The 11,262-nt window shown below is 45.6% G+C and overlaps 1 protein-coding gene across 2 annotated transcripts; it reads left to right on the top strand.

The window, feature by feature from the left end:
* Window positions 1-219: 219 nt before the first annotated feature.
* Window positions 220-10,599, top strand: FUS (FUS RNA binding protein). Of its 2 annotated transcripts, none has more exons than XM_063099891.1 (15): window positions 220-297; window positions 1,861-1,885; window positions 1,992-2,146; window positions 2,914-3,055; window positions 3,272-3,459; window positions 3,861-4,071; window positions 5,686-5,720; window positions 7,157-7,189; window positions 8,142-8,245; window positions 8,648-8,777; window positions 9,022-9,123; window positions 9,261-9,384; window positions 9,741-9,841; window positions 9,950-10,097; window positions 10,397-10,599. In XM_063099891.1, exons 1-15 carry the CDS (start codon window positions 285-287, stop codon window positions 10,434-10,436), a joined length of 1,551 nt encoding a protein of 516 aa, XP_062955961.1. In that variant the 5' UTR covers window positions 220-284; the 3' UTR covers window positions 10,437-10,599. The 2 variants fall into 2 exon arrangements, with proteins under 2 accessions (XP_062955961.1, XP_062955960.1); XM_063099890.1 differs by having other exon boundaries at window positions 2,911-3,055.
* The last annotated feature ends 663 nt before the right edge of the window (window positions 10,600-11,262 follow it).

Raw genomic sequence — 11,262 nt, 5'->3', positions numbered from 1 at the left:
TACCACAAAAATTATGATTACACTCGCATATATTATAAGCATGTGTCCTGGTTAGTCTGTTTCCCTCCTGTCTGTTCGGAACCTCTCCACTCGCTGGAAAGTGGTGGGAGTCCGGCCCTGCTCCCCCCGCTCGTCTTCCGCACTTGGCACATTCCGGCGCGGTACGCAGCTGGAGGCATACTTAAAGCTCGGCGCGGGAGGCGGGGCCGCTCAGTCCTCGAGGCGTCGGTTCTCTGCGGTGTCGGGATATCTTTCCCCGCTGGTCTGTGCGCGCGTGCGCGGAAATGGCTTCAAACGGTATGTGAGGGCGCGAGGCAGTGACGGCGCGCCGGTTTGCGGCCTCCCTCCCTCCCTGCTGGGTTTTGGTTTTCGGTGGGACGGGGGCGGCGATCGCGTGTAGGACCTTCTCGCATCACTGTGGCGGGAAGCAGCGGAGAAGGGTGGAAGGGGGAGGACGATGTCGCCATCTTGTTTCGCTCCTCTGGCCCCTCGCGCCGGGCGAGAAGTCTTCCGTTCGCAGTCCATTTACTTCAGGTGAGGGTTGGGAGGGACGGTTTTTGATGATTTGAAGCGTGAGGTAAGGGTGAGAATCCCCGGCCTCCGTATCCTCCTCCCCCCGGTTCCCAGCCCCGCGCTCGGGCCGGCTTTGTCGCAGTGCTGCATCCGGGCACTCGGCGCGCGCACGCGCTCTGTCGGCCCCTCCCCCTCTGCGCGGTGCAGGCCCCTTTCCTCGCCTCGTGTCGGGCCGGCTTTTGTCGCGAGACCCTCCTCAGAAGACCCCGCAGCGCGCCTCCGGTGTGGGCCTCGCACCCCGGGTCCCTCGGGACGGGCGGGGCCGCCCCGTTCCCGCCTCGGTTGCCACGCGGCCGGGGCGGAGGCTTGGGATGGGGGCCGCGCGCCCGCCTAACGGTTTGGCTGGGGGGAGGGGAGTCGGAATCCGGGGACCAGGCTCGAGGTTTTCCCGCCTAAATTTCTTTCTGAGGTGGGGACCGAAAGGAACGACCGCCCGAAGCCACACCCTTTCCCTATCCTTCTGCCTTTTACTGTCGGGGAAGTGCCTCGTTTCTTGTGCTGAAGGGATGAGTTGATCTTGCCACTGTCTTTAACGTGACGTTTTAAAAGCGCTTTCTGTACTTTGGCCAAGTCTGCCCACAGCTCGTGGAAGGCAGAGTAGATGAGAGAAAAAACAGGATCATCTGGAACCACAGGACTGGGCTAGCTGTTGCTTTCTGAGGCGAGCAGTTTGCTGAAGATCTCTGTTGGGGTCAAAGGGCTCTTTTAGTTGTTTGGCTTTGCACTAAAACCCCATTTCGTCAATCTCCAAGGTTGGCCAAAGGGCGAAGAATGTACTTTTTTTTTTTTGAGACACTCTTGTTCTTTGGGTCTCTGTTGACAACGTGGAGGCCACATGCTAAACACTGCTGCCCTGGGCTTGAATTCAAACCTCTGTCCCTTCGTAGCTCTGTGACTCTATCTTGATTCCTGGTGATAATACCCTTGTCATAGAGTGGGTGTGAAAATGAAATGTATGTAGAGTGTTTTAGAGCAGTTCCTGAAATGAACTGAGTTTGTAGGAAATTGTAGCTGTCCACCAAGACCCTGGGTTTTTCCAGTAGTTAAGATTTCTTGGTCTGTGGAAATTTGCATTTTCTTTGCTTTTCTTTATTATAAGAGAGCTACTATGATCTGCCAACTTGCCCCTCTTCTCACCTAGTATCTCCTGGGGGAATTTATGCCCTTTCTTGCAACATAGTCTTGTTTGTTGATTCTGGAGGCCCCAGTGCTTGTGTTATGGAATATATCTCTATTCTACTCTAAAGTGGCGGCTGAAAGTAACGTAGTTGTATTTATCTTTTGCAGACTATTCCCAACAAGCAACCCAAAGGTGAGTGCCATTTTCTGGGCTTCCAGAGTTTGTCGAGGGCAAGGGTGGCCAAAGTATCTTTTCATGGTTTCACTGTTTTTTTTTGTTTTGTTTTTTTTCCCCCTAGCTATGGGGCCTACCCCACCCAGCCTGGGCAGGGCTACTCCCAGCAGAGCAGTCAGCCCTACGGACAGCAGAGTTACAGTGGTTACAGCCAGTCAACAGACACTTCAGGCTATGGCCAGAGCAGCTATAGTTCTTCTTATGGACAGACCCAGAACAGTGAGTCCCTCTTACTGAGTCACCCTGCCTCTCCCTGCTCTTTTTGAATGTTGCTTTTCTTAAACCTGGGCAGTGCTGAAATGTTGAAGCTGTCTGTTATTCTGAGTCCTTTAAAGCAAAAATGCTTACTGGTTTGTAATTGTTTCCTTTTATCTTCTTTGGCTTTTTACTTTTCTATTTATGCTGGATCTTTTCCTATTTACCTTCTCAGCATGAAAGAGGGCATATTCCCCAAGGAGAAAACCAGTTTTAGGCTGATTTTTACATAGAAAAAATGGTTTGCTTGAAGATGTTTGAAGTCAGGCTACCATTTGTCATGTGATACACAAAGAGGTGGAATTTGCCCTAAGGTCCTGAAGTATAAATAACTAATATGAGTTATCTTGTATATGCTGTATACTTACTAGCACATTTAAATAGGTATCTTTTGGGTTGTAATTAGAGGGTGGTCCTGGAGACAGGCTTTGGAATAGGTAGGATGAAATTGGAACTGTGCAATAGTCAGTAGAAGTTAGATTATTAACCTTAGGTTTACAAGAAGGGTAACTTTGTGAGTGGCAGAACTTACTAGCAGCTTCTAGGAGGCTAACTTTTCAAGTATGGGTGAATATTAGGTAGTATATGAGGGTGCTTCAAAATTTGTGAAAAAATAGAATTAGAAGGTAACAGGAATATTTCTGTCAACTTTTGAAGTACTCTTGTATGATGTTTTCTTCAACCCTTTTTTTTTCTTTTTCTCTTTTCTCATTCTCTTTTCCTTGTAGCAGGCTATGGCACTCAATCAGCTCCCCAGGGATATGGCTCAGCCGGTGGCTATGGCGGTAGTCAGGGTTCTCAATCGTCTTACGGGCAGCAGTCCTCCTACCCTGGCTATGGTCAACAGCCAGCTCCCAGCAGTACCTCGGGAAGGTAAGGTGTGGCAGGAGGGGACTGAAAGATTAGGAATAAATTCATAAGGAGTGGTAAAGTGACGAGCAGTAGGAGCAATTATGAGGCATAATGGTGGTGTTGGTGGCGGGGGAGGGGGGTCTTGTGTTAGGTACAGAGAATGGGATGTACTTGAAAGGAAGTTTGGCCATGCTGGGATTATGATACTGTTTTTTTTTTTGTTTGTTTGTTTCTTAGTTATGGTAGCAGTTCTCAGAGCAGCAGCTATGGGCAGCCCCCAAGTGGGGGCTATGGCCAACAGTCTGGCTATGGTGGACAACAGCAAAGCTACGGACAGCAGCAAAGCTCCTATAATCCCCCTCAGGGCTATGGACAGCAGAGCCAGTACAACAGTAGTGGCGGAGGTGGCGGAGGGGGTGGTGGAGGTGAGAGAGAGGGTGTTTTCAGCTTTATTCCACACCTGTTTCCTGTAAGGATTTGTATTCTCCTGTTTGGCGCCTGTCCTGAAAGGGTTGCTTTCTTGTTTCCTAGCTGTCTTTTTATTTCTATTTCCTTTATCCCCTGGCACTGTCGAACCCTTTTGTGCTACTTCACAACAGTCCTTTCTTCTTTCTTTTTTTTAAAAAGATGGCCAGTAAGGGGATCTTAACCCTTGACTTGGTGTTGTCAGCACCACACTCAGCCAGTGAGCGAACCGGCCCTCCCTATATAGGGATCCGAACCCGCGGCCTTGGTGTTATCAGCACCACACTATCCTGAGTGAGCCACGGGCTGGCCCTTTTCTTTTTTTTTTTTAAAAAGAGAAACATGCTTTCTTTCCTGACAGGTAGCTATGGCCAAGATCAGTCCTCCATGAGTAGTGGCGGTGGCGGTTATGGCAATCAGGACCAGAGTGGTAGCGGCGGCAGTGGCTACGGGGGAGGCCAACAGGACCGCGGGGGCCGTGGCAGGGGCGGTGGCGGTGGCTACAACCGCAGCAGTGGTGGCTATGAACCCAGAGGTCGTGGAGGTGGCCGTGGAGGCAGAGGTGGCATGGGGTAGGTGTCTCGAGAGCCAGGGAGTATCTTCCTGTGGGGAGTGTGGAGGATTGCATGAATCTCCCCTGAAGCCAGTCCCTAGTGCATGGTTAATATTCTTGTTCTCTGGGGATCTGTGAGGAGTTTGATTTGGGGCTGGTGACTCTTTCTTTGTATATTCCCATTTTATTTTTGTGAGAACTGGGGAGCCTGAACTCCCATCCACATCTCTGAAAAGAGATTTCAGTTGATTCTTCTATTTCTAAAGGAAAAAAATACATAGATATGTATGGATTGGAGTCATTGATATCCTAGGCAAGAAACGTGGAAGTAAAGACTTCTTTCTCTGCAAGGGAAACCGATGATCCCACTCTGGGAAATAGTAGGGAAATGGTATGCGTATTACCACGTTGGTAATGGTTAACCTGACTTCAGCTTACAGGAATTGGCTACTCTTTCCGTATTCTGTATTCTGTAGTCATTTGAATCCACAAGCTTGATTTGCAGTAATTTGACTGACAATGATTTTGTGTGTGATTTGGTTTATGAGGTCAATCCGACTGAAGTGCGCAGACCTTTTGGGCAAAATATGCTTGACAGTGGTATCCCACCTATTTGTTCCACTGTCCACCTTCCCGTGGTTACTTAAAACACATCAGCTTGTCCAACTGGACCTTCTTTCCTTCCATTCCACTAAAGTTGATTTGAAGTAAAACTTTAGATTTGATGTTAAAACAGTCGTCAAATCTGTTGGTAAATACAATTTGAAGGACCCTACTCTATGTCTCCCTTGAGAAGGGGAGGAATGTCAATGTTACTCCTTTTTTGGAAAAAGTAGGTTTTTTGAAGGAGAGTTTGTATATATGGTAAGTATTCAGAGGTGGGCGGGGGCAATCTCAAAAAACATACAAAAATAAGGAAAACTCTGTTGTGTGCGTGTGTTTAATGCAAAACTTTAAAAAGAAAAACAACTGTTATGTGACTGTTAACTTGCTCTGCATTTTATGTGCCACAGGTATGAAAGGTGACATTGCAAAATACTCGGCTCTTCTCCCAGTGTAGAAGGGGTGACCCCGGGGGTGGGGGGATATTGAAAACAGCTCAGTAGTTAGTGTAGGGCTTAGCTAAGTTTGTCGTTTTAAGGGGAAATTGCCTTTGGTTTTGACTTTTTATGGAATGGGGTTGAGTCTGCTTGCTGCTTTCAAAGCAAAAACCACAAAATGTGTTCAGGGCTACCCCCCAGCCTGGTGTGAAATGTCTTCTGGGTAAATCGGGGGTAGGGTTTTTATACCAACTACTGGGTTGTCAACCACTCGCCACAAGAGGAAAAAAACATCTGCTACATCAGAAGAACGACCAAGGAAAATGGGTCATTTTTTTTCCGGAGGAAATAGATATATAACCTTTTAAAGCAAAATCCTTAAAAACTGTGTTTGAGAAATTGCACACGTGTGTGTGACATGCTCAAAGGTCAGACAAGGGGTGGTCAGGAAGGGTTGTATTTTAGTAGCCACTCGTATCTTTTTCCCAAAACACCTACCCATATTTGGGGAATGTTAAACAAAATAAAAAAAAAAACACCCGTTTGTAGCCGTTGGAAGCTTCATGTCCTTTCTTCTAACTTGTCTTCTCCAGCGGAAGTGACCGTGGTGGCTTCAATAAATTTGGTGGTAAGTGAACAGAGTTTCCAAAATTCCCAACTCCCAGCAATGCTTTGTCTGATTGTTCATTTGCAGATGTCTTACCGTGTTAATTTAAGTGTCAAAGGTTTTTGAAGTGTCCAGAACCACCTCCAGAAAGGGGTGGTGTATAATGCCACCTGCTGCCAGATGTGTGCTAACCTGGAGGCAGGCAGGGGTACGACTCAGCAGTCTGGTACCAAATTGGTTTGACCCAGGTTAATAAGAGGTGTCTAGTAGGCCTCTGACAGGGGGTTGCCACACCTGGCACTTATGTGTGTGCTGGAACACTTGGTGCCAACTTGGCTTTAGGATCCTTTGATCAGTGTGTTCAAGGCTAGTGTGTGTGCTTGCGTGTGTGTATGCAACAATCTCCAAATGTCTTAATTCTGGGAGAGGGACCTGAAATACTGCCTTGCCCTGAGAATGGTAACATTGGTGTATATTTACATATTAAGTACTGAATGGTGTCAATGCAATTTTACATCCATGTACTTAACTCAGATGGGCAAATAGAAACTAGCTCTGGGAAGGAAGGTGTGGACTACTTCAAGAAAGATTGGGAGCATGTGTGGCTCATGGGAAATAACCAGGTCTTAAACAGCACAAACTGAATTCATGGAAAAATGACAAATTTTGAGAAGTCTCCCAGTAAGCTGGAACTTTTCTGGTTTTGGTTAACTAACAAAAGGTTTCTTGATTTGTCTCAACATTTAAAGCCGAAGGCTTGGGTTCATTGCGTGTGGGTACAATATTTATATATGGCGAATTCAGATAAACTTTGGTTAAAGATGGTCTCTGGAAAAAAAATAGAGGCTGCATTATGGAAATAAGATTTCTGGTCTGTTCCCTGGAACATGCTTTAAAAATACAATAGCTATTATGTATGTTTTTTATTTTCTTGTGATTTGGGGGAAACTTGACATGGTTTGAAGAATGGTTTCTAAAGACGAAATTAAAATCGTTCCGCAAGGGTTAAGTGTCTTTGGTGTGGAGAAACTGGATGGATGCACTTCACATTGCTGGTGGTGAGCCCATATCTCTCGGGTGAGAGAACAGGGCCAAAGCTATGAGTTGGTTTGTTAACTTTAATGGACTCCCCCTCCCCAAATCTGTGCTGAGGACATTTCCCAGCCCTAGCTGGGGGGGAGGCAGCATTTTCTGAAGTGTGGAGTTGTCCCTGTGGGGACACAAATTTCAAATCTTAAAGAAAGGGGCCTGTGATTTCCCCAGCCCTGCCTAGGATTTTCTCCTCTGGGTAAGCAACCCTGGGCAGGGTTTGGAGTGAGGCTGTGAGCACTTTTCTGGTATTTTGTAAGAGTTTAGATTTGGTGTTGATTTTTTCTTGTCTGTCTTTTCCTGTTGACTAACGGCTCCTCTTTTCCTTGTTTTTGTTTTTTTGTTCTTTTTCTTTCATGTCATTTAAGGCCCTCGGGACCAAGGATCACGTCATGACTCTGGTGAGTCCATAGGTGGCATGAAAGAGTGGCTATAGTGGTATCAAGACTTTTCTTGATAAAAGAAAAACTAAAAAAAGGAATTTGAAAAAGAGCAGGAATAGAGAAGAAGGGAAGGGAGTTTTGGTGTACCTGTAGTTAGTAGTGGTTTATAATGAGTATATATCAGAAATATCAGATTAATGGGTTCCTCCCCCATCAATTTAGTGGGTCTGGGATGAACCTGATGATCTGCATTTTTAACAAGTCCCAGGTGAAGTCGATGCATCGGTGTGCCACACTCTAAAACTGCTGGTTTCAAGCAGCAGGTTTTTGATGTGTCTGGTACAGGGATGGAACCCTGGACCTTGGTCTCAGCACCACTCACTCCAATCAAGTGAGCTAACCAACCAGCCCCCTATGTAGTAGCTTTTAATGTAAAACAGGTTTCTTACATTCTTCTGCAATTGAAAGTTGATAAACAGTAGTGTCCTTTTTTTTTTTTTTTAAAAAAGACCACTGGCAAGGGGATCTTAACCCTTGACTTGGTGTTGTCAGCCCCACGCTCTCCCAAGTGAGCCAACCAGCCATCCCTATATAGAGATCCGAACCCATGGCCTTGGTGTTATCAGCACCACAGTGAGCCTTGGGCCCGCCCTTGGGCAATTCACTTTTGAGCCCTGGTTTCTATATGTTAGGGATAGTGGTAGAACTAAGCCTAAAACTTATGAACTCAAGTATTAAAATAGAAGGGATGTGGGTTTCTTGTAAGATACCTGATCTAAACCAAAATAATTGGTTGCTTGACTGATATTAAATCCTTCAGAGTCTTTCACCTTGAAAGCTTAATATTGTTTCTTAAAGTTAGATTATAAAGAGTTTTATGTTTGCTTTATGTTTGTCTTATGTTTACTTTTTTTTTTCCTGCCTTCATTTTACCTTTGCTCTTCAAATTCATGTTGTGTTCAACGAGCAGAACAGGATAACTCAGACAATAATACCATCTTCGTGCAAGGCCTGGGCGAGAATGTTACAATTGAGTCAGTGGCTGATTACTTCAAGCAGATTGGTATTATTAAGGTACTTGTGAAGCATTGTGGGTGCTTTCTGTCAATGTTGCAGGCTTTTGGATTTCAAACATTAGTAGAAACAAAAGTCTCAGTTTGTTGAGGAAAGAAAATTAGCTGTTGCCATTTCCTAAAAACAAACAACACAAAAAGTATATCCGACAAAGGGAGTGTCCTAAACTCTTGTATTTGTAGTCTATATAATCTTTATTTTTGTCTTTCTTTGTTGAAGTGAGAAGCAGTTGTAGACCATGGCTTTAATTCAGGTTACATGTGAGATAGGAAGAAGTAACTGGGAAGAAAGGAGCTAAAGTTTAGGAATAATAAACCTCAGGTTTTGAAGGACAAAGATGGAACATCCTTAGAGGATTAACATTCTCTAAGACTGATGTTAGTCTCATTTTGCTTTCTTCAGACAAACAAGAAAACAGGACAGCCCATGATTAATTTGTACACAGACAGGGAAACCGGCAAACTGAAAGGAGAGGCAACGGTCTCATTTGATGACCCACCTTCTGCAAAAGCAGCTATTGACTGGTTTGATGGTATGTATGAGAAAGCAGAAGGGGGTGGAGAGAAGGCATGTAGCCTTAGGAAACAGGTCATATTTTGAGGGTTCTTTGAGTCTTCCAACACTTCTTCTGCTGTTTCAGAATAGTCTCATTTTTGCTTATATATCACTAGATTATAAACTTTCAGGAAGGCAGAAACTTCTTAGTTCGTACCAAGTGTGTTTTTGGATCCACAGGTCTTGGCTCAAAAGTCTCTTTTTATACCTTTTTTCTTTAGGTAAAGAATTCTCCGGGAATCCTATCAAGGTCTCATTTGCTACTCGCCGAGCAGATTTCAATCGTGGTGGTAGCAATGGTCGTGGAGGCCGAGGGCGAGGAGGTAAGGATCTGCTTATACCCGCTGGTGGTATAAAGAGGTGGTGGAGAGAGTGTGGAGGACGGTAAGGGCTTGCATGGAGAAGGTTAGGCTAGCCAAACGTGAAAGGGGAGCAGACCCATACTTGTATCTACACCTAGGACCTATGGGCCGTGGAGGCTATGGAGGTGGTGGCAGTGGTGGCGGTGGCCGGGGAGGATTCCCCAGTGGAGGTGGTGGCGGTGGAGGACAGCAACGAGCTGGGGACTGGAAGTGTCCTAATCCGTGAGTGAAATCTGCTTAATTTTTTTTCTTGATCCTCTTACATGTGTGCCCTTTGATACAATAGACTTATGTGGGTGTTTTCAAGCTATGAAAGTCAAGACTGCACTGTTGGGGGCAGATTTAGCTGAGAGCTTACCTAGGTCAGGTTGGTATAGTAGGAAAGGTATTGGGCTGGGTTCAGTAATCAGTTTTCGGTCCTTGTTGGCTCAGCTGCTGAGAAAAAGCAAGCTTCTTTTGCTTTTCTGAGGCCTCGGTTTCTCACTGTATCTGTAAAGTTACTGGAGTCTGTCCCTGATTCTATCTAGGTTTTGCCTAACTCCCCATACCTTGAAACTAATTGTCTTCTTTTTCCTTAGTACGTGTGAGAACATGAACTTCTCTTGGAGGAATGAATGCAACCAGTGTAAGGCCCCTAAACCAGATGGCCCAGGAGGGGGACCTGGAGGCTCTCATATGGGTAAGAACGGCAAAGCTGGTAATAAAGAGTTGGGACCAAAAAAGTCTATAAGAAGGGAGGCTAGGGGAAGGTAGGGGATGAGGATATGATGTATTTCTGTTGTCCTAGGTGGTAACTATGGAGATGATCGTCGCGGTGGCAGAGGAGGCTATGATCGGGGAGGCTACCGAGGCCGTGGCGGGGACCGCGGGGGCTTCCGAGGGGGCCGGGGTGGTGGGGACAGAGGCGGCTTTGGCCCTGGCAAGATGGACTCCAGGTGAGTAAGACTCTAAATTGAAATAAGAGTAGTTGAATAAGAATTCATGGTGTAACAAGGTTTTGTTGAGAAAGTGGTTTAATTTTGAGGACTGTATTTGAGAGAGCCAAGATTGTAACCGTAATGGATGGCGGGGAGGGAAGGAGAATTCTCTCACGAATTAATCTGTAGTAGACCCACCCTACTTACAGAGGTGAGATATTTGCTTGGTTGATCAAAGATATCTGGGGTGGGTGGGGTAGGTGGGGTAGGTGGAGAGGCTGGTAACTGAAACCTAATGGATACTTTTTCTTTTGCAGGGGTGAGCACAGACAGGATCGCAGGGAGAGGCCGTATTAGCCTGGCTCCTAAGGTTCTGGAACAGCTTTTCTTCTTGTACCCAGTGTTACCCTTGTTATTTTGTAACCTTCCAACTCCTGATCACCCATGGGTTTTTTTGTGTCGGACTATGTAATTGTAACCATACCTCTGGTTCCCATTAAAAACCATTGTTTTAGTTAAATTTTGTTCATCTTCCCCCTCTTCACTCCTGGAGGATTGATGTCCAGGTCAGGAATGTGGGGAGTTTTTCTCTTTCAGATGATCCTGCCTAGCAGTATCTGGAAGAATTTGTTCCTGCCCAGCAGGAACTGGAATAAAGTGATACTTAATCCAGGGGAGAAAAGGTCAAGTGGTATCCTTGAGAGCAGAGATTAAACTTTTCTGTCATGGCAAAGTTGGATATGTAAATGAGATAAATGAACATGTCATGTCATGAGCGTTGCCCCAAATTTGCCCAACTGTGGGGTTTTTCTTTTACATGTTTATTTGCATGATGGTCTTTGTTTACTATTTGTAGCAGTTACAGCCTTTTAAAGCACTCTTGGCTCTTTTGACAGTTTTTATTTTTTTAGTGCCTGTAATCAGTTGATCTTTTGACACTTCTTAAGGTGTCTTTGGGCAGTATTGAAGTCTGACCACGATGGAGAACCCATAGCCAGCCCAGGGAGGAGTGTAAGTGCCTAGTGAGTACCACTGGGGCTCTGTGGTTTGAGTCATGATCTAATCCTCAACTTAGCGAGATTAGGCTGTTCACTTTTACAGTCTGAAAATGGATTGAGTTATATGGCTCTCCCAGAATCAATACAGGAAAGCAGGGATGGGAGTCCTACTCTGCTGTTACCGT

This window comes from Cynocephalus volans, chromosome 6 (assembly GCF_027409185.1).
Source record: "Cynocephalus volans isolate mCynVol1 chromosome 6, mCynVol1.pri, whole genome shotgun sequence".
NCBI lineage: Eukaryota > Metazoa > Chordata > Mammalia > Dermoptera > Cynocephalidae > Cynocephalus > Cynocephalus volans.
Note: the sequence above shows the minus strand (reverse complement) of the source record. Positions and strands in the feature narration are given on the sequence as shown.

Excerpts from the sequence above, each read along its gene's own strand:
- FUS (XM_063099890.1), top strand. Across the intron at positions 1,886-1,991 it reads TCCCAACAAGCAACCCAAAG|CTATGGGGCCTACCCCACCC; the intron begins GTGAGTGCCATT and ends TTTTCCCCCTAG. Across the intron at positions 9,842-9,949 it reads ACCTGGAGGCTCTCATATGG|GTGGTAACTATGGAGATGAT; the intron begins GTAAGAACGGCA and ends CTGTTGTCCTAG.